The following is a 23,251-nucleotide window of genomic DNA, read 5'->3' on the forward strand; positions in this document are numbered from 1 at the left end:
GGCGGTGGCCCGTTCCTGTAGGTTCATGCTCTACAACATCCGCAGAGTACGACCCTGCCTCACACAGGAAGCGGCGCAGGTCCTAATCCAGGCACTTGTCATCTCCCGTCTGGATTACTGCAACTCGCTGTTGGCTGGGCTCCCTGCCTGTGCCATTAAACCCCTACAACTCATCCAGAACGCCGCAGCCCGTCTAGTGTTCAACCTTCCCAAGTTCTCTCACGTCACCCCGCTCCTCCGCTCTCTCCACTGGCTTCCAGTTGAAGCTCGCATCCGCTACAAGACCATGGTGCTTGCCTACGGAGCTGTGAGGGGAACGGCACCTCAGTACCTCCAGGCTCTGATCAGGCCCTACACCCAAATAAGGGCACTGCGTTCATCCACCTCTGGCCTGCTCGCCTCCCTACCACTGAGGAAGTACAGTTCCCGCTCAGCTCAGTCAACTGTTCGCTGCTCTGGCTCCCCAATGGTGGAACAAACTCCCTCACGACGCCAGGACAGCGGAGTCAATCACCACCTTCCGGAGACACCTGAAACCCCACCTCTTTAAGGAATACCTAGGATAGGATAAAGTAATCCTTCTCACCCCCCCCCTTAAAATATTTAGATGCACTATTGTAAAGTGGTTGTTCCACTGGATGTCATAAGGTGAATGCACCAATTTGTAAGTCGCTCTGGATAAGAGCGTCTGCTAAATGACTTAAATGTAAATGTAAATGTTTGTCTTCTCTTTATTGCCTTTCAGAAGTACTTATCTCTCAGCATTTTAAACAACATTGAGTTCTATATTTGGAAAATAAGTTTAACAAAAAATATATAAGTTATAATATATAAGTAGATGATACAACTAAATCACAAGGATCACTATTGCTCTTAAGACAAAATCATCCTCTTCAGCTTCGGGTGTTGAACCATATAGTCGTTGAACATCTCAATGTCTCTCCAAGATGAAAGAAAACAACATCCATCTTGAATAACTTGCTACAGCGTGACCTCTATTATTGAAAGTGTTTTATCTTCCAAATCAGAAGGTCTGTCGCGTTGTCTACCCTGCTCTAACCCTATTTGTAGCAGATACAACCAGCAAGGATGTCAAAACATTTCTAGATTTTATGGAAAAATAAACAAAATAAATCTGTAATTTCAAACATAAAGAGCTGATTGTTGGCTTGACGTGTTAGATTTAATTTATATCAACACCTTTAAAATAAACAGGATAAAAAGATGCATGCTTTGCTCTTAATCTACATGGTACTTCATTTCGTGACAGATTTTTAAGAAATTGTGTAGTCTTCAATTTTTATGGAAGTGCAACTATTCTCCAGTAAAATATATCTAACAAGCCCTTTCAGCCTGTCCACATCTTCTCCCCCAGCAAAACACTTCTACGGAACAAAGATATTCTCTAAATGGTTTGAAAAAATACATTTGTGCTTGATTTACTAGTTTATAAAGGGAATATACGCTTATAGAAAGTTCTTAGAAACATCAATTACATTAGAGAATGTAATTATGTATGCAAAGCAAAATTTACTCAATTAATGAAATCTCATATGTGTATCGGAGAACATTTCAAGAGATGTACAACTTGTTAGAAGGTTGTCCACTGCTACATAAAAAATATAATACTAAATTAATAAGGGAACTTTTTCATTTCAAGAACAAGATCTCTCCCAGAAGGAAATTAATCTGGAATTAATTGTCATGTTTTGTCTTAGATTGTCTTGTCTTTATGCTTTCCCTTCTGTTCGTTTCCCCCTGCTGGTCTTATTAGGTTCGTTCCCTTTTTCTATCCCTCTCTCTCCCCCTCCCTCTCTCTCCTCTCTCTATCGTTCCGTTCCTGCTCCCAGCTGTTCCTATTCCCCTAATCATCATTTAGTCTTCCCACACCTGTTCCTTATCTTTTCCCCTGATTAGAGTCCCTATTTCTTCCCTTGTTTTCCGTTCCTGTCCTGTCGGATCCTTGTCTATTATTCACCGTGCTGTGTCTATGTATTGCCCTGTCGTGTCGTGTTTCCCTCAGATGCTGCGTGGTGAGCAGGTGTCTGAGTCTGCTACGTTCAAGTGCCTTCCCGAGGCAACCTGCAGTTCTTGATCAAGTCTCCAGTCTGTTCTCGTCATTACGAGTAGTATTATGCCTTTTGTTTGTAAAGTAACTTTACTGGATTAAAAACTCTGTTTTCGCCAAGTCGCTTTTGGGTCCTCATTCACCTGCATAACAGAAGGATCCGACCAAGGAATGGACCCAGCGACTACAGATGCTCGTAACACTGCCGTCGAGATCCAAGGAGCCATGCTCGGCAGACACGAGCAGGAATTGTCTGCTGCTTGCCATGCCGTGGAGAACCTGGCCGCTCAGGTTTCCGACCTCTCTGGACAGTTCCAGAGTCTTCGTCTCGTGCCACCTGTTACTTCCTGGCCTGCCGAGCCTCCGGAACCTAGGGTTAATAACCCACCTTGCTACTCCGGGCAGCCCACGGAGTGCCGCTCCTTTCTCACCCAGTGTGATATTGTGTTCTCTCTCCAACCCAACACATACTCTAGCGAGAGAGCTCGGGTTGCTTACGTCATTTCACTCCTTACTGGCCGGGCTCGAGAGTGGGGCACAGCTATCTGGGAGGCAAGGGCTGATTGTTCTAACAATTACCAGAACTTTAAAGAGGAGATGATTCGGGTTTTTGACCGTTCAGTTTTTGGTAGGGAGGCTTCTAGGGCCCTGGCTTCCCTATGCCAAGGTGATCGATCCATAACGGATTACTCTATAGAGTTTCGCACTCTTGCTGCCTCTAGTGACTGGAACGAGCTGGCGCTGCTCGCTCGTTTTCTGGAGGGACTCCACGCAGTGGTCAAAGATGAGATTCTCTCTCGGGAGGTTCCTTCCAGTGTGGACTCTTTGATTGCTCTCGCCATCCGCATAGAACGACGGGTAGATCTTCGTCACCAAGCTCGTGGAAGAGAGCTCGCGTCAACGGTGTTTCCCTGCTCCGCATCGCAACCATCTCCCTCCTCTGGCTCAGAGACTGAGCCCATGCAGCTGGGAGGTATTCGCATCTCGACCAAGGAGAGGGAACGGAGGATCACCAACCGCCTGTGCCTCTATTGCGGATTTGATGGACATTTTGTCAATTCATGTCCAGTAAAAGGCCAGAGCTCATCAGTAAGCGGAGGGCTACTGGTGAGCGCTACTACTCAGGTCTCTTCATCTAGATCCTGTACTACTATGTCGGTCCATCTACGCTGGACCGGTTCGGGTGCTACATGCAGTGCCTTGATTGACTCTGGGGCTGAGGGTTGTTTCATGGACGAAGCATGGGCTCGGAAACATGACATTCCTTTCAGACAGTTAAACAAGCCTACGCCCATGTTTGCCTTAGATGGTAGTCATCTTCCCAGTATCAGATTTGAGACACTACCTTTAACTCTCACAGTATCTGGTAACCACAGTGAGACTATTTCTTTTTTGATTTTTCGTTCACCTTTTACACCTGTTGTTTTGGGTCATCCCTGGCTAGTATGTCATAATCCTTCTATTAATTGGTCTAGTAATTCTATCCTATCCTGGAACGTTTCTTGTCATGTGAAGTGTTTAATGTCTGCCATCCCTCCCATTTCTTCTGTCCCCACTTCTCAGGAGGAACCTGGCGATTTGACAGGAGTGCCGGAGGAATATCATGATCTGCGCACGGTCTTCAGTCGGTCCCGAGTCAACTCCCTTCCTCCTCACCGGTCGTATGATTGTAGTATTGATCTCCTTCCGGGGACCACTCCTCCTCGGGGTAGACTATACTCTCTGTCGGCTCCCGAACGTAAGGCTCTCGAGGATTATTTATCTGTGTCTCTTGACGCCGGTACCATAGTGCCTTCTTCCTCTCCGGCCGGGGCGGGGTTCTTTTTTGTTAAGAAGAAGGACGGTACTCTGCGCCCTGCGTGGATTATCGAGGGCTGAATGACATAACGGTTAAGAATCGTTATCCGCTTCCCCTTATGTCATCAGCCTTCGAGATTCTGCAGGGAGCCAGGTGCTTTACTAAGTTGGACCTTCGTAACGCTTACCATCTCGTGCGCATCAGAGAGGGGGACGAGTGGAAAACGGCGTTTAACACTCCGTTAGGGCATTTTGAGTACCGGGTTCTGCCGTTTGGTCTCGCCAATGCGCCAGCTGTTTTTCAGGCATTAGTTAATGATGTTCTGAGAGACATGCTGAACATCTTTGTTTTTGTCTATCTTGACGATATCCTGATTTTTTCACCGTCACTCGAGATTCATGTTCAGCACGTTCGACGTGTTCTACAGCGCCTTTTAGAGAATTGTCTCTACGTTAAGGCTGAGAAGTGCTCTTTTCATGTCTCCTCCGTTACTTTTCTCGGTTCCGTTATTTCCACTGAAGGCATTCAGATGGATTCCGCTAAGGTCCAAGCTGTCAGTGATTGGCCCGTTCCAAGGTCACGTGTCGAGTTGCAGCGCTTTTTAGGTTTCGCTAATTTCTATCGGCGTTTCATTCGTAATTTCGGTCAAGTTGCTGCCCCTCTCACAGCTCTTACTTCTGTCAAGACGTGTTTTAAGTGGTCCGGTTCCGCCCAGGGAGCTTTTGATCTTCTAAAAGAACGTTTTACGTCCGCTCCTATCCTCGTTACTCCTGACGTCACTAGACAATTCATTGTCGAGGTTGACGCTTCAGAGGTAGGCGTGGGAGCCATTCTATCCCAGCGCTTCCAGTCTGACGATAAGGTTCATCCTTGCGCTTATTTTTCTCATCGCCTGTCGCCATCTGAGCGCAACTATGATGTGGGTAACCGTGAACTGCTCGCCATCCGCTTAGCCCTAGGCGAATGGCGACAGTGGTTGGAGGGGCGACCGTTCCTTTTGTCGTTTGGACAGACCATAAGAACCTGAGTACATCCGTTCTGCCAAACGACTTAATGCCCGTCAAGCTCGTTGGGCGTTGTTTTTCGCTCGTTTCGAGTTTGTGATTTCTTACCGTCCGGGTAGCAAAAACACCAAGCCTGATGCCTTATCCCGTCTGTTTAGTTCTTCTGTGGCTTCTACTGATCCCGAGGGGATTCTTCCTTATGGGCGTGTTGTCGGGTTGACAGTCTGGGGAATTGAAAGACAGGTTAAGCAAGCACTCACGCACACTGCGTCGCGCGCTTGTCCTAGTAACCTCCTTTTCGTTCCTGTTTCCACTCGTCTGGCTGTTCTTCAGTGGGCTCACTCTGCCAAGTTAGCTGGTCATCCCGGTGTTCGAGGCACTCTTGCGTCTATTCGCCAGCGCTTTTGGTGGCCGACTCAGGAGCGTGACACGCGCCGTTTCGTGGCTGCTTGTTCGGACTGCGCGCAGACTAAGTCGGGTAACTCTCCTCCTGCCGGTCGTCTCAGACCGCTCCCCATTCCTTCTCGACCATGGTCTCACATCGCCCTAGACTTCATTACCGGTCTGCCTTTGTCTGCGGGGAAGACTGTGATTCTTACGGTTGTCGATAGGTTCTCTAAGGCGGCACATTTCATTCCCCTCGCTAAACTTCCTTCCGCTAAGGAGACGGCACAAATCATCATCGAGAATGTGTTCAGAATTCATGGCCTCCCGTTAGACGCCGTTTCAGACAGAGGCCCGCAATTCACGTCACAGTTTTGGAGGGAGTTCTGTCGTTTGATTGGTGCGTCCGTCAGTCTCTCTTCCGGGTTTCATCCCCAGTCTAACGGTCAAGCAGAGAGGGCCAATCAGACGATTGGTCGCATACTACGCAGCCTTTCTGCGTCTTGGGCAGAACAGCTCCCCTGGGCAGAATACGCTCACAACTCGCTTCCTTCGTCTGCTACCGGGTTATCTCCATTTCAGAGTAGTCTGGGTTACCAGCCTCCTCTGTTCTCATCCCAGCTTGCCGAGTCCAGCGTTCCCTCCGCTCAAGCGTTTGTCCAACGTTGTGAGCGCACCTGGAGGAGGGTGAGGTCTGCACTTTGCCGTTACAGGGCACAGACTGTGAGAGCCGCCAATAAACGCAGGATTAAGAGTCCAAGGTATTGTTGCGGCCAGAGAGTGTGGCTTTCCACTCGCAACCTTCCTCTTACGACAGCTTCTCGTAAGTTGACTCCGCGGTTCATTGGTCCGTTCCGTGTCTCCCAGGTCGTCAATCCTGTCGCTGTGCGACTGCTTCTTCCGCGACATCTTTGTCGCGTCCATCCTGTCTTCCATGTCTCCTGTGTCAAGCCCTTTCTTCGCACCCCGTTCGTCTTCCCTCCCCCCTCCCGTCCTTGTCGAGAGCGCACCTATTTACAAGGTACGTAAGATCATGGACATGCGTTCTCGGGGACGGGGTCACCAATACTTAGTGGATTGGGAGGGTTACGGTCCTGAGGAGAGGAGTTGGGTTCCGTCTCGGGACGTGCTGGACCGTTCACTTATTGATGATTTCCTCCGTTGCCGCCAGGATTCCTCCTCGAGTGCGCCAGGAGGCGCTCGGTGAGTGGGGGGTACTGTCATGTTTTGTCTTAGATTGTCTTGTCATTATGCTTTCCCTTCTGTTCGTTTCCCCCTGCTGGTCTTATTAGGTTCGTTCCCTTTTTCTATCCCTCTCTCTCCCCCTCCCTCTCTCTCCTCTCTCTATCGTTCCGTTCCTGCTCCCAGCTGTTCCTATTCCCCTAATCATCATTTAGTCTTCCCACACCTGTTCCTTATCTTTTCCCCTGATTAGAGTCCCTATTTCTTCCCTTGTTTTCCGTTCCTGTCCTGTCGGATCCTTGTCTATTATTCACCGTGCTGTGTCTATGTATTGCCCTGTCGTGTCGTGTTTCCCTCAGATGCTGCGTGGTGAGCAGGTGTCTGAGTCTGCTACGTTCAAGTGCCTTCCCGAGGCAACCTGCAGTTCTTGATCAAGTCTCCAGTCTGTTCTCGTCATTACGAGTAGTATTATGCCTTTTGTTTGTAAAGTAACTTTACTGGATTAAAAACTCTGTTTTCGCCAAGTCGCTTTTGGGTCCTCATTCACCTGCATAACATTAATATATTAATTCTTACAAAATATAATCTTACAAAATATACCTATTCTAAATGTCTAAATTCATGGACTTAGAGGATAAATGCGTATTTTGTGATAAAGAGGAAACTATTATTCACATGTATGAGTGCGACTGAAGTTATTTTGGAGGGAGATACGCTATACAAAAAAAATAAATGCAACATGTCAAGTTTTAGTCCCATGTTTCATAAGCTGAAATAAAAGATCCCAGAAACGGTCCACACCGCACACAAAAAACTTATTTAAAACGTTGTGCACACACATCCCTGTCAGTGAGCATGCTTGGCTCATGGCTGTTATATTTCTACGTAGGCTATGTAACTTTTTGTAGATATCTTCCCATTATTGAAATTGGTGAAATTATTTCACTGAGCTTTCATTTGTATTACTCTTTTTATTCACTTAGTTACTTACTTTTTCTATTGTTGTTGCATTGTCGAGAGGCTAAGTAAGCATTTCATTGTATTTCATTGCAGTTTACTCCATGCATATCATGTGTACACTGAGTATACAAAGAATACAGAACACCTGCTTTTTCCATGACATAGATAGACCAGGTGAATCCAGGTGAATGCTATGATCCCTTATTGATGTCACTTGTTAAATCCACATCAATAAGTGTAGATGAAGGGGAGGAGACAGGTGAAAGAAGGATTTTTAAACCTTGAGACAATTGACACCTGGATTGTATATCTGTACCATTGAGGGGTTGAATGGGCAAGACAAAACATGTCAATGCCTTTGAACGGGGTAGGATAGTAGGTGCCAGGCACACCGGATTGTGTCAAGAACTGCAACTCAGCTGGGTTTTTCACACTCAACAGTTTCTCGTGTGCATCAAGAATGGTCAGACACCCAATGGACATCCAGCCAACTTGACACAACTGTGGGAAGCATTGTAGTGAACATGGGTCAGCATCCCTGTGAAATGCTTTCAACACCTTGTAGAGTCCAATGTTAGGAAGGTGTTCCTAATTTATTAATTAATTTATTTTTATTTCACCTTTATTTAACCAGGTAGGCAAGTTGAGAACAAGTTCTCATTTACAATTGCGACCTGGCCAAGATAAAGCAAAGCAGTTCGACAGATACAACGACACAGAGTTACACATGGACTAATGTTTGGTATACTCTGTGTATATGACAAATAAACAAACTTGAACTTAAAAGGGAAGGAGGAGGGAAGCCAGAAAGAGAGGGGAAAAGATGGTGAGCTTTGTGGTTAGATTGTAGGTGAACAAAACATTGAAAATACATAGGCCCTTAAGTTATGTGTCCTCAAAATGTAAAAATCACACATTATCTGATAGAATTAACAAAATTAATAATAGAGGTCTTATAACTGATTTCATTCTATAGTCATGTGGCCTAGGGACTATGTGGCTTCTCATCTGTCATGTTTGGAGTTGTGTTGCTCTGTTATGCGGACACTTGATTTTTCTTTACAGTTGATATGATTGTGGACTACAGGAAAAGGAGGCCCGAGCGAACGGCCCAGTACATCACTGGGGCTAAGCTGCCTGTCATCCAGGACCTCTACACCAGGCGGTGTCAGATGAAGGCCCTAAAAATTGTCAAAGACCCCAGCCACCCAAGTCATAGACTGTTCTCTCTGCTACTGCAAGGCAAGCGGTACCGGAGCGCCAAGTCTAGGTCCAAGAGGCATCTCAACAGCTTTTACCCCCAAACCATAAGACTCCTGAACCTCTAATCAAATGACTAGCCAGACTATTTGCATTATAAGTCAGAGACTTCTACAGATGCACAATCGAGAGCATCCTGTCGGGCTGTATCACCGCCTGGTACGGCAACTGCGCCGCCCACAACTGTAAGGCTCTCTAGAGGGTAGTGAGGTCTGCACAACGCATTACTGGGGGAAAACTAACTGCCCTCCAGGCAGTGGACTCATTGCGAGCTCACAGAACAGGGCTCCGGGCAGCCGAGCGGAAGTGGAGGAAAACTCGCCTCCTTGCGGACCTGGCATCCTTTCACTCCCTCCTCTCTACATTTTCCTACTCTGTCTCTGCTGCTAAAGCCACTTTCTACCACTCTAAATTCCAAGCATCTGCCTCTAACCCTAGGAAGCTCTTTGCCACCTTCTCCTCCCTCCTGAATCCCCCCCCCCCCTCCTCCCTCTCTGCAGATGACTTCATCAACCATTTTGAAAAGAAGGTCGACGACATCCGATCCTCGTTTGCTAAGTCAAACTACACCGCTGGTTCTGCTCACACTGCCCTACCCTGTGCTCTGACCTCTTTCTCCCCTCTCTCTCCAAATGAAATCTCGCGTCTTGTGACGGCCGGACGCCCAACAACCTGCCCGCTTGACCCTAATATAATAATAATAATAATGACCCCTCCTCTCTTCTCCAGACCATTTCCGGAGACCTTCTCCCTTACCTCACCTCGCTCATCAACTCATCCCTGACCGCTGGCTACGTCCCTTCCGTCTTCAAGAGAGCGAGAGTTGCACCCCTTCTGAAAAAACCTACACTCGATCCCTCCGATGTCAACAACTACAGACCAGTATCCCTTCTTTCTTTTCTCTCCAAAACTCTTGAACGTGCCGTCCTTGGCCAGCTCTCCCGCTATCTCTCTCTGAATGACCTTCTTGATCCAAATCAGTCAGGTTTCAAGACTAGTCATTCAACTGAGACTGCTCTCCTCTGTATCACGGAGGCGCTCCGCACTGCTAAAGCTAACTCTCTCTCCTCTGCTCTCATCCTTCTAGACCTATCGGCTGCCTTCGATACTGTGAACCATCAGATCCTCCTTTCCACCCTCTCCGAGTTGGGCATCTCCGGCGCGGCCCACGCTTTGATTGCGTCCTACCTGACAGGTCGCTCTTACCAGGTGGCATGGCGAGAATCTGTCTCCTCACCACGGACACCACTGGTGTCCCCCAGGGCTCTGTTCTAGGCCCTCTCCTATTCTCGCTATACACCAAGTCACTTGGCTCTGTCATAACCTCACATGGTCTCTCCTATCATTGCTATGCAGACGACACACAATTAATCTTCTCCTTTCCCCCTTCTGATGAACAGGTGGCGAATCGCATCTCTGCATGTCTGGCAGACATATCAGTGTGGATGACGGATCACCACCTCAAGCTGAACCTCGGCAAGACGGAGCTGCTCTTCCTCCCGGGGAAGGACTGCCCATTCCATGATCTCGCCATCACGGTTGACAACTCCATTGTGTCCTCCTCCCAGAGCGCTAAGAACCTTGGCGTGATCCTGGACAACACCCTGTCGTTCTCAACTAACATCAAGGCGGTGGCCCGTTCCTGTAGGTTCATGCTCTACAACATCCACAGAGTACGACCCTGCCTCACACAGGAAGCGGCGCAGGTCCAGGCACTTGTCATCTCCCGTCTGGATTACTGCAACTCGCTGTTGGCTGGGCTCCCTGCCTGTGCCATTAAACCCCTACAACTCATCCAGAACGCCGCAGCCCGTCTGGTGTTCAACCTTCCCAAGTTCTCTCACGTCACCCCGCTCCTCCGCTCTCTCCACTGGCTTCCAGTTGAAGCTCGCATCCGCTACAAGACCATGGTGCTTGCCTACGGAGCTGTGAGGGGAACGGCACCTCAGTACCTCCAGGCTCTGATCAGGCCCTACACCCAAATAAGGGCACTGCGTTCATCCACCTCTGTCCTGCTCGCTTCCCTACCACTGAGGAAGTACAGTTCCCGCTCAGCCCAGTCAAAACTGTTCGCTGCTCTGGCCCCCCAATGGTGGAACAAACTCCCTCACGATGCCAGGACAGCGGAGTCAATCACCACCTTCCGGAGACACCTGAAACCCCACCTCTTTAAGGAATACCTAGGATATGATAAGTAATCCCTCTCACCCCCCCCCCTTTAAGATTTAGATGCACTATTGTAAAGTGACTGTTCCACTGGATGTCATAAGGTGAATGCACCAATTTGTAAGTCGCTCTGGATAAGAGCGTCTGCTAAATGACTTAAATGTAATGTAAATGGTGTAAAGTACTTAAGTAAAAATACTTCAAAGTACTACTTAAGTAGTTTTTAAGGGGTATCTGTACTTTACTATTTATATTTTTGACTATTTTTACTTCACTACATTCCTAAAGAAAAGTATGTACTTTTTACTCCATCCATTTTCCCTGTCACCCAAATGTATTATGCTTTTCACTACAGGAAAAAGTTACAATTCACACACTTATCAAGAGAATGTCCCCGGTCATCCCTACTGCCTCTGATCTGGTGGACTCACTAAACATAAATGCTTCCTTTGTAAACTATGTCTGAGTGTTGGAGTTAGCCCTCGCTGTCAAAAAAAGTAATAAAAAATGAATTTGTGCCGTCTGGTTTGCTAAATATAAGGAATTTGATGTATAGCATTTACTTTTACTTTGTACTTTTACTTATGTCATGCAATAAAATGCAAATTAATTACTTAACAATCATACAATGTGATTTTCTGGATTTTTGTTTTAGATTCTGTCTCTCACAGTTGAAGTGTAGCTATGATTAAAAATTACAGACCTCTACATGCTTTGTAAGTAAGAAAACCTGCAAAATCGGCAGTGTATCAAATACTTGTTCTCCCCACTGTATGTTAACCGGGTGCTTTCTTGCCTAGTCTTAGCTACAGTAGACTACTGATGTTTTACAAACAAAAATACTAGCTAGCTCAATTAGCTACCAAATATGACATAGCTAGCTACCTCTACCCTAAGAGTTAGCTGACGGTAACGGAGAAACTGACGGTAACGGAGAAACAACTATGACCAGTCCAAAAATGAAGGTAGCTACAATGTCACAAACTAATTAACGACTGCTACAAAATACACTACAGATACAATAGCTACAATTACCTAGTTTAAACTTTTTGGTGTCTTCTACGGCTGGCCTCGACTGTTAACCAACGACCGTTGGAAAGTCAAGCGACGAGGCCGGCTTGAGCTACAAGGCAGACGGCTCGAGCAGCACAGGCCACCGCTGCTGGATCATGTGTTTTTGGTTCCTTTATAGATAATGCTAGCTCCCTATTAAGGATACTTCAAGCATTGATGTTGGCAATAGACAATTTTGAAAATTACAATCACAGATTTGTAAAACAATGAGGTCTCAATCTTGAATTAAACTTAGTCTATGTTCCGGTTCAGCAAAAATGTGGCATGCAACCTTGGGTTATGACAAACACTATGACAAAGTTACACAGTTGGTGATACAATTCATAACTTACCTAGTTAAGATGCTCTGTTTTATTTTCCTTTCATCTTATCAGAATGTGCAGACAGCCCTGCTACTGTCAAAAGTTCCATGCAGAAATGTTTTCGATATCTCATAAATGAGGTGTGCAAAAATAATAAATGTGACATTAATATTCTGTTCGTGGCCCCAGGGATTGAACCCACAATCATGGTCCTTATTTAGTTGATATATTTTTGTATTTAACTAGGAAAGTCAGTTAAGAACAAATTCTTATTTACAATGACAGCCTACCCCGGCCAAACCTGGATGACAGTGGGCCAATTGTGCACCGCCCTATGGGACTCCCAATCACGGCCGGATGTGATGTGACTGAGATGCAGTGCCTTAGACCACTGCACCACTCAGGAGCCCAATAGGCTATAGACTAAATATGTAACAGTTTAATAGGCTATTGCAATAATTCAACATGCATGGTTGTAGGCTGCATCACTCCTTCAGCCTAGGTAGCAGATTATCTAATGGAAAATATAGGCCTATGCGTTCCTCCAGGCTGTGCTCTGTGGTCCCATGGCATGCTCCACTCTGTGGCATGCTCCACTATTGATATCATTAGGCCTATGGTTTTAGAAAATACAATTATTCTACCTTCTAGGCTACAACAACACAGTGCAATGAGGAATGTATTATTGTTAGTACACAATTATTGTCTTGGGTAAACTGCAGTGATGTAGACTAATTTGGATAAGAGCTCAAATGTCCTTTTGAATTTAATGCCGAAATAAAGCCCTGGTTATACAACCATTTGGATCAGATACAATTTTGTTGTGCTTCCCCCCCAAAAAATCTGGAGTAAAATCTAATTAATTTATATCATAGATTATCTAGTGTCCTTCTCCATCTAATAGCCTAATGGACTGAATTTTAGCTTGCAAATTACCTTGAAAATTTGAGGTGAAATTATTACATTCATTTGTTTTTTATTCTTCCATCACCTTCCGAATAAAAACCTCAGATGTCCCTACTTCTGAAAAAGTTAATCGGGCCAGATATGCTGAAGTTGACTCGAGTACCATTAGCCGGAACCAGAGAGTAATATGATTCTGCCGGACTCGGGAAGCGTATGAAGCCCCCTGTGTATGAGTCGATGTCGAGTTCCCCGACTCTCAAATAGAATAGGCACGAACCCACCATGTTGACTGGAAAATGTTCTAATTTCTCAATGTTCATTTCTGTTGAAATTCTGCTCTTTTTTTCCCGTGGGAGGATGCCCCCGGACCCCCCTACCGGCTTTGGCCCTATATTTGCTTCTGATGTTAGAATTAGCCATGCTGGCAATTCATGTCTCGTGATTTTTATATTTATTTTAAATTTTTATTATGTTTCATAAGAAGAAAGGATATTTGTCGTGATATCCTATGTTTATTTGCTATTGTATTGTAATTTGATATTAAAAATGTTTTTTATAATAATTTGACTGCGTGAGAACAGGGGCGAAATGAACGTAAAGGCTACACACAATGATTTGCTCGTTTGTTTCAGTGAACGATTTGATTCATTTCCACCGACCAAAGAGCTCAGGGAGTTATACTGAACCAAATGGCTCGCGTTGTTTGTTAGCAAGCGAATTGTGAGCAGCAAATCATTGTTCCTCGATAGCTGTTGAGCTAGCCAGTCTGCTAACGTTTCGCATTTGTGTTAGCTACAGACAGAAGCAATGCCCAGGTAACTGTCATCAATGCATTCGACACCTAGCGTTGTGTGACACTGTCAGGTACTGTAGCCCATATTCCCTCCTTTGTTTTGTTCCTTGTTTTGATTTTGATTGAATAAGCATGCTTTCTCTCGGGCGCTTGGAATTAGATTGGTCAGGTAATGTTAGCCAGGTTGCAAGCTGTTGGTGGTCTGGTTAGCCCAGATTAATAGCTAGCTGTTCAATACAGTTGATCAACTCTAGAATGTCTACTTCTTTAGCTACTTTCTCTGGGAGACATTCATTGACTGCTGTTGTTCACAGACATATTGTTTACAGATCTCTCTCCCCCTGTCTCTCTCTCCCCTTCTCAGTCTCCACACCATGAAACTGGTTCGCCTCCTGTGTCGTCACAAGACGGCTCTGGCAATTGCAGGAGTCTGCCTATTTGCTGTTGTCGTCCTCTTCCTCGCCAAGTGTACCTCCGAGACCCTGAAACAGGGCCAGGTTGACCCTCCAGGCCTAGCACCCCACGCTGCCCACTCCCGGCCCAGAGCAGAGCATCCCAAGCCCCCCTCACGCCCCAAAGACCTCTCAGCCTTCCTTGTGGTCCTCATCACCACAGGACCCAAGTACACAGAGCGGCGGAGCATTATCCGCAGCACATGGCTGACTAAGACGGACCCGGAGGTTCTAGCTATGTTTGTGGTGGGAACAGAGGGTCTACCGGCCGAGGATATGCAGAACCTCAACACAGAGCAGGGCCGACACAAAGACCTGCTCTTACTCCCCGAGCTGCGGGACTCGTATGAGAACCTGACCCTGAAGCTGCTGCACATGTACTCTTGGCTGGATCACAATGTAAACTTTAAGTTTGTTTTAAAAGCAGATGACGACACCTTCGCTCGCCTGGACCTGCTGAAGGTGTGTATTTTGATATGGGATGCGTCCCTGGTGTTGGTACGCAGCCCTGGGGGTGTTATGTGATTTTCTTTACAGTTTTGCCTTTTTTTAAACGTTTCTATATTGTGTGATATGGATAGAAACACATTTCTGTGCAAACACACAATAACATCATCTCTTCTCATCTAAAGGAGGAGCTGAAGACTAAAGAACCCAGCCGGCTGTACTGGGGGTTCTTCTCAGGCTGCGGTCGTGTCAAAACTGCAGAGAAGTGGAGGGAGTCGGCTTGGGAGCTGTGTGACTACTACCTACCCTACGCCCTGGGTGGAGGCTATCTGCTCTCCTGCGACCTAATCCACTACGTGCGCATCAACGCTGCCTTCCTCAATGGTGTGGCAGAGCGAGGACGTGTCGCTCGGGGCTTGGCTGGCCCCCGTGGACGTCAAACGGACGCACGATCCACGCTTCGACACAGAGTTCAAGTCAAGGGGCTGTAGTAATAAGTACCTGGTGACCCACAAGCAGAGCCTAGAGGATATGTTAGAGAAACAGCAGACGCTGGAGAGAGATGGGAGGTTGTGTAAAGAAGAGGTTAAACTCAGACTGAGTTATGTATACGACTGGAGCGTCCCGCCATCCCAGTGCTGCCAGAGGAAGGATGGAGTACCCTGATAACCCCTGACCATCCTCTCCAATTTTTCCCCAGGCAGTATGGTGTTCTTGCTCTGCCGTCGTCCTCCACCTCCCCTCTTGTTCTGTTGCCCCTCCTCAACTAAAACATTTGTTGCCTTCAGTTGACATCCATAGAAGGTGTCTGTTATGGCAGCCCGCCTATGAAAATACCTGAGGAAAACACTGTTCCCTTTTTATATGTTTACTTGTTTATTTATTCTGGAGCCCTCACGGACTAAACTGAAGCAAAATGGTACCACAGAATGGGACAGGAGTCTATGTATTTATTATTAACAGCATGTTGGGAGTGAGTGTACTTAAAGGAACTGGTATTCAGCTTACTGGTAGGACAATAAAGAGACCCAAGATTGTTTATTTTTTACATATCCATAATCAACGTTTCAGTGAAAGTGCTGATTTTAGCCATTTTTAGCTCATTTTCCACCGCAGTCCCTGGGTGGGTTATTCAAAACAATAACAATACAGACAATCATTCAGCAGTACACGCAGAGCAACATAAGGACAAGCAACACGTAGCATGCAGACAGAGCAATAGCACAAAAAGCAACAAAATACATAATAGCAACAAAGTGTTTTCACACCTCAAAAGCTACAAATAACATGGAAAGCAGCCATACACAGCTAGTGATTATGTTCACAAGTGTGATTGGCCTTGAGCAATGTCATGTTTTTTGTGAAGTTGCGATAGGTGCAGTTGTGTGTGTCTGATGGCAGTGTATTCCAGACATGGGAAGCTCTCACAGAAAAAGCAGATTGACGAAAGGTGTTTTTCCTTCAACTGTAGTCACCTCTCATGGCAGACCTTGTGGATCTGCTGCCATGGGTTTAGGTTTTCTGAATTAACAAAAGTCCTGAGTGGAAGGGGAGCCAGGCCATTTAGGATCTTGAATACAAGACGTGTCGTTGTATTGCACAATATTTTTCCAACTCAGGAGCTCATGCTTTCTGAGGATGTGACAGTGATGATGGCTATTGGGCTTCCTATGAAGCACTTTGAGAGGCTGTTTGTAGATAGACGATGGGTTTTAACGTTGTACAGCAAGCTTGGGCCCAACTAGTCAAGCAGTATGTTAAGTGGGGGAGTATCATAGTACAGTTTTGCTACCTCAGTAGTCGCAATTTCATATAAATTGAAAAATAGCTAGGTTGAGTTACCTTTTTCACCTGCTTTTTAAAAGAGTTTGGAATCAAGTATGATGCCAATGCACTTAAAATCAGACACCACTTGGAGCTTCTCCCCTGACACATAGACATCTGGTTCAGTAGCATCAGTTGCCCTCTTTGTGAAGAACATGCAGACTGTTTTTTTTTCACATTGAGATGCAAACATGAGTCACTGAGCCACTTTGTAATCTGGACCATTACAGTAGTGAGTTCTTGTGCAGCTTGTTGTTTGCTCTTTGCATGCACATATCACTATAACATCTGCATACATTTGAACTTCAGACCAAGTACAGACAGAAGGCAGATCATTAATGTACAGGCTGAATAGGAGGAGCCCCAATATCGAACCTTGGGGCACGCCCACATCATAGTGTGGGCGACAGCTCATTGCTAACTGACTGACACACTTCGTTCTGTCTTCAAGGTATAATTTCATCCACCTCATTCTTGTCTATATTTACAAATTCCTGGATCTGTCTTTGAGTGAAAGTGGACCTATTGGTGAATGTGATGAAAGTGATTATCTTGATATGAATATGGTGCTTATTACCTATTGACGAGGAACAATGGCCCAGAATTATACATTCAGAGCTTGATGGTGTTTGGAGTTGTATTGATGTTAAAAATGTATAGTGTTGGCCTCACTCCTCTCCCCTGATTATCGAGAGCCTATTCTGTTCTGCTGGGAGATTTAACCCACCTGCTGTCTGTGTTTGGTAGACGTATTTGCAAAGCCCAGTGATGCCCAACAGAGCTGTGTGTGTTTTCAGCTGAGCTTCTGTATTGGCAATTTTCCAGCTGGCATTTGGTTACTTTTCAACAAACGAAAAAATAACTGCTTCCATTAAAGATGTTGAAAGAAATTGTGACTATCCTCTCCTCATCGTTTGTTTAAAACATTTTGACCTATTGAGCATTTCGTTAAAATGCTTTTGAAAAGTGTATTTTTGTAATAAAATCTTTATTAAGCAGTTATTTGTTGGAATAAAATGCCATCTACCTTTGTTACTAAGACAAACGCCAGCAGACTTAGAGCAGTTTTGGCACAGTATTCCGGAACTGAGGTGGTACTCATATCAATATGTATACACCTATACTTATTGGAACTGTATATCTGTAATTTAGGAATAAATAGTATTATTCTACTACTGTATGCTATATAACAACATTGTCTCAGCGGGCCTAATATGACAGTTAAATCTGGTCTCCCATTATAACCTGGTCATGTTGACTGTTAACTGTTTCCACCATCTGTGACTGAGCATCAGCTCGCACTGGTGGTCACGGTGTATGGGAGATTCCAGGACGGGATTGGTCGGATTCCAGGATGGATGAGGTCATGGATAATGTCATCGTGGCCCTTGACAGACAGAGACTATTAAATGGGCCTTTTCGACAGACGTAGCTCCCTGACAGAGGAAGAGGAGATTGTTACATTTTTTATAGGGCTGTCAAACGATAAATGCAATCGGATTAATCGCAGGATTTGCTGTTATTAATCCCGATTTATTGAAAATTCAGAATTTGCTTAAAAGTAAGCTGTAATTTAAGATTGAAAATCATTGCAATCATTTGTCTTGTTCAACCTTCCCAAGTTCTCTCACGTCACCCCGCTCCTCCGCTCTCTCCACTGGCTTCCAGTTGAAGCTCGCATCCGCTACAAGACCATGGTGCTTGCCTACGGAGCTGTGAGGGGAACGGCACCTCAGTACCTCCAGGCTCTGATCAGGCCCTACACCCAAATAAGGGCACTGCGTTCATCCACCTCTGGCCTGCTCGCCTCCCTACCACTGAGGAAGTACAGTTCCCGCTCAGCCCAGTCAAAACTGTTCGCTGCTCTGGCTCCCCAATGGTGGAACAAACTCCCTCACGACGCCAGGACAGCAGAGTCAATCACCACCTTCCGGAGACACCTGAAACCCCACCTCTTTAAGGAATACCTAGGATAGGATACGTATTCCCTCTCACCCCCCCCCCCCTTAAAATATGTAGATGCACTATTGTAAAGTGGCTGTTCCACTGGATGTCATAAGGTGAATGCACCAATTTGTAAGTCGCTCTGGATAAGAGCGTCTGCTAAATGACTTAAATGTAATGTAAATGTCTTGATTTGGTCCAAAATCAGGTACATTGATAAAGCACACTTTATTTAACCTCAACGTCAACTGTTTTTAGCTCTAAAGGATGTTTAGTGTATTTAAAATGCTTTCAGACAATACGATTATTCACGGCAAAAAAATATGTTGCACTAAAATTACATAACCAGTCAACTTGAGTTAACCTTTTAACTCTGACAGCCCTATTTTTTTGTTAACCATAATTGCCTTAGTATTTACTGAAGATTACAAAGTAAATGGTTATTATGTAGTAATTGCTGGGGAAAGTAATAGGACACTTCATTGAGGTATTGTACGAGTCATCTTTAATGTAATAAATGATTGTTTTCCATTACTATTCATGCTATTTGGCAAGATTAAATGTTATTGCCAACAAAATGCACAATAAAGAACTCACCTCTCCTGTGGCTTCTGATATCTATTTCCTGTAAACACCTGTTGAGAGTGGAAGATGAGCAATATATAGGAATTCACACAACAGTAGGGAAATCACAATATCTCTCGCAGTGATGTCAAAACATTTATCTTATAGTGAAGTCAACTTTATAACTCCTTGAAACACACTCACTGCATCATGATAAACCCCCACTTCACAAAAAAAAAACCTGCCTTACCTGTGTGCAGGGATAGTCACATAACAGCTGAACTGCTGCTCTGAAGAAAGAGGGAAGCTTGTGCTCTCTCGGGATGAATCTTGATTGAGGGAGAAGCTCTCGCACACACACAGACATGCACGCCAAAGTAAAATATTGGTCTTGTTTCCAGGTCAAGCTATCCCATCACTCGGAGTTGAATCAGCAGCGGTGTAAGTGAATGTGGTGTTATGTTGAACAGGTGCATCTTACAGCTCTATGCAGGTCAAATCTGATTCCCTGTCTAATTGTCGCTTCCTCCCACTCTCCCTCCGGCAGGGGAAACTGGGGTCACAGCTGCTCAGCTCAAGAGAGAGCAGGGGGAGGGGGGGGGTGAGAGCAGATGGGGAATTATCCACCTGGGAACGCAGACAGCAGTTAACATCTATTTCAAGAGAGTTAACCAACTATGGATATTGAGATTCTTGGAGAAACCCTGGCCTACATAAGGTAATATTCCCGCGTTTGCGGAGACTGCATTCACGGTAAACACTGCATATGTCAGCTCAATCGGGAATTACCTTTAAATTGCAAACGCACAATAACGCGCAATTTCGGCGATACGGATTGAATCAAGCCCTAGGTTTGTTTCGTTTGAGGAGTGTGAACATAATTGTGTAAAACAATCAGAAAGAAACAAAGGAGATCTTTCATTGGACCTTTAAAAAAAAAAAATCCCAGTCAATGGATCATCAACACCAGCGAACATAATAATTTATAAAGTATACAAAACATAATGGTGAAAGCAATGAAAAGGGATATTGTCAGTCTATTCTACCCTCATCCACAATTTAACCCACCATTATCCTACAAGAGTGCTTTAAGGGTTGCTATCTCTCCAACAATGGGCTCCCGAGTGACGCAGCAGTCTAAGGCACTGCATCTGAGTACTAGAGGCGTCATCCTAGTTTGAATCCAGGCTGTATCACAAACAGCCGTGATTGGGAGTCCCATAGGGCGGCGCACAATTGGCCCAGCGTCGTCCGGGTTTGGCCGGTGTAGACCGTCATTGTAAATAAGAATTTGTTCTTAACTGACTTGCTTAGTTAAATAAAGGTTTTAAAATTATATATATATATATATATATACACACATGTCTACTACTTACTGTAGATTAAGACAACGCCACAATGTACATGTTATTGAGCTGTGGTCATGAGTTGCACACTTTCATTGACAGAGGTTCTCATTGCATCTTTCACTAAAATGTAACATACAGCACTGTTAAGTTGTTTTAAGTCATTTTTTAAAATTTATTTTCCCCAAAGATGACGAGCGCTATTGTCACACAACATACAGCGGGCCAGTCACAAAGCACTGGTGCAGAAATCTGTAGTGGTTTTTCCAAACAGGGAAATCATACATAAATTACAGAGCAAAAAAAAAGAAGAACAGAGGTTGAAAGAAAATAAGAGGTTAAGCTGGACACCAAGACATTTATCCTATATTAGTTTTGTTTGTGAAAATTTGGCAAGGAACCAAGAGTTTACCTGAACATGTGACCTTATAGCTTTTAACTATGGCCCAGGGTTATTCCTGGTTGTTGAAAAATGATAGTGACAATAATCATGACATGTACAACCACTTTAACGTTAAAAAATACCTTTGAATAAACAAAGAGATATTTAGACTTAACAACAATGCATGTGATGCTCTTCTCTATGGTGCTCTACAGAAAACAGCTTTTTCAAATCTATTATACTGACTTTCCCCCCTAAATATATACAACCGAAGTCTGACTTTAAACAGGAATTAATATTTTCCACATTATTTTAGGCTATTCCTTTATACCAGTCCTTTCCCCAGAATAAACCGTTGAGAATGGTAATTAGATGATAATAAAAATAATTAAAAAACGATTTCTGCTAACAACAGTATTAAATAAAGATACTACTCAACACATGAGCGTGCTGAGTACATCAGCATGCTGACATCTCTATCACTGTGATCCCTAATCCATTCCAGGTGGACCACGTTTTTGTTTCAGCCCAGAGCTAACACACCCGATTCAACTAATCAATGGCTTGGTGACTGGTTGAGCAATTGAACAGTAGAATCAGATGTGTTAGTGTTGAGCTAGAACAAAGAATGTGCACCTCAATAATAGAAACACTGTTCTATAAGATCTGTACAGGAAACTCAGGGTAAACTGGATGACAGTTGTGTCACGCAGGGATGGATGATGTCAGGTTTAGAAGAGTGCAGTGAGCTACAGGGATCTTATTTACCTAATGTGGGGCACTATTGGCTTATCCTTATCCTTTACAGGTCCTGGGTGAATAAATTGGGAGTGTTGGGCACACATTGTCCAAACAGTGTCCATGGGTGGCAAACCAGCACAGGCCAATCCAGCCCAGCCAAGCCTGGCCATGTCCGGTCCACTCCAGTCCATCCTAGTCCAGTCTGGTCCATCACAGCCTGACACTGTCACTTTAAGGAGACCAGGTACAATGCCATCGTCAGACAGGTTATCGCCACAGCATGGTGCAGTCTAGTCCCAATCACTGCAGCTGAGAGATGAAAGAGAGAGGGAGGGAGAGAGAGAGCAAAAGAGACCAAGGAAGACAGAAGGGAGACAGAGAATGGGGGTGCAAGACAGAGAGAGATGGAGGGATACAGAGAGGGCAGGGATACAGAGGGGAGAGAGATACAGAGAGGGGAGGGATGGACAGATAGGGGGAGGAAATATAATGGGGGAATGAGGAAAAAAAAAACAGTACCTCTCTGCTTCAGACTACGATGAAACTGTAGCATAGCTTTTTGGCTGTAGTTAGAAACACAAACCCAGTATTTATATCCCATTATTCTATTACATAGATGGAAATGACTACTTGATTGATTGATGGCTTACCTTTATAGAACACCCCCCACACACCTTTCTTTTCTGAGAGTAGCCAGGTGTTGAGGCGAGGCACCTTCTTGAGGTATGCACATGTACAGATGAACAGAATCCCAAATACCACAATCCCATCCAACGAGTACACTGAGGAGAGGAGAAAAAAACACATAATTTGGTCTGAAGATGACATATGGAGATATGGATGGTGGTTCAATTTTCGATGATGAACTACCATTGCCTTGGATATTTTAATATTTTATTGACAACAATAGATTGACAGATTGTATCTTGTTGAAGCTAGCACACAATCACTTCTTGATGTCTACAGCAATGGTAAAATACCATTGCCAGTGAAACCAGTTTGACAGCTAGGCTACACTTGATACCTGTGTGATTAGCGTGCTAGATACCTAGCTATGTCAACATCAATTACAAAAGCAGGGTTGATGCCAGTAATAGCTAGGTGATTTATAAACGTCCCACCAAACATGTCACAACATAGATAGCTAGCTACCAGATGGGCGTATTAGAATCCAAATTAACGATGCACTTTTCAGTTCATAAATCAAAATGTTAGCAAATTGATGTTGGCTAACTACAGTACGGTCTGTAGCCACGTCTACAGAACCATATGGTAGCTAGCTAGCAATGTAGCTGGCACAATGTTAATTAATCGAATCACAAAGGGAGAGCTAGCTAACTAAAGCTACAGTATATCGCTAACGTCTGCTTCTTTACTTTGAAAACAGTGCATCTCCTGTAAGATGACCTATAAAACGTCACATCAAACTTACCATTTGTCATGTTTGCAGTTTGCTGTTGTCCAAGACTGTGTTGAAGTCTCAGTTATTTTCAAAGGTCCATGTTGTTGTCAAATGTTGTCCTCCTTCCCTGTGTTAGTCAGCAGCCAGCATGACCAATCGAGTGACAACTAATGGATGGAAAACAAATGACATATCCGGGTTCATCAGGACAGAGCAATGGAACTCAGATATTGTGAGTAACAAAGCCAAACC

General features: G+C 44.8%; 2 protein-coding genes across 2 annotated transcripts; one reads left to right on the top strand and one right to left on the bottom strand.

Moving 5' to 3' along the window:
* Positions 1 to 13,570: 13,570 nt before the first annotated feature.
* On the top strand, positions 13,571 to 15,835 carry LOC124021082 (beta-1,3-galactosyltransferase 6-like). The gene is given in 4 exon segments (XM_046336413.1): positions 13,571 to 13,919; positions 14,262 to 14,811; positions 14,982 to 15,179; positions 15,181 to 15,835. Coding segments are annotated over 4 exon segments (1,038 nt in total). The 5' UTR covers positions 13,571 to 13,911; the 3' UTR covers positions 15,463 to 15,835.
* Positions 15,836 to 20,625: 4,790 nt separating this feature from the next.
* LOC124031637 (protein kish-B-like) lies at positions 20,626 to 23,166 on the bottom strand. Its single transcript, XM_046343130.1, has 3 exons — positions 23,030 to 23,166; positions 22,248 to 22,379; positions 20,626 to 21,906 (listed from the first exon to the last, which is right to left on the bottom strand). The coding sequence occupies exons 1-3, from the start codon at positions 23,037 to 23,039 to the stop codon at positions 21,824 to 21,826; spliced, it is 225 nt and encodes a 74-aa protein (XP_046199086.1). The 5' UTR covers positions 23,040 to 23,166; the 3' UTR covers positions 20,626 to 21,823.
* Positions 23,167 to 23,251: the final 85 nt, after the last annotated feature.

Source organism: Oncorhynchus gorbuscha, linkage group LG03 (genome assembly GCF_021184085.1).
Source record: "Oncorhynchus gorbuscha isolate QuinsamMale2020 ecotype Even-year linkage group LG03, OgorEven_v1.0, whole genome shotgun sequence".
NCBI lineage: Eukaryota > Metazoa > Chordata > Actinopteri > Salmoniformes > Salmonidae > Oncorhynchus > Oncorhynchus gorbuscha.

Excerpts from the sequence above, each read along its gene's own strand:
- LOC124031637 (XM_046343130.1), bottom strand. Across the intron at positions 21,907-22,247 it reads GTGGGGGGTGTTCTATAAAG|CTGCAGTGATTGGGACTAGA; the intron begins GTAAGCCATCAA and ends TTCATCTCTCAG.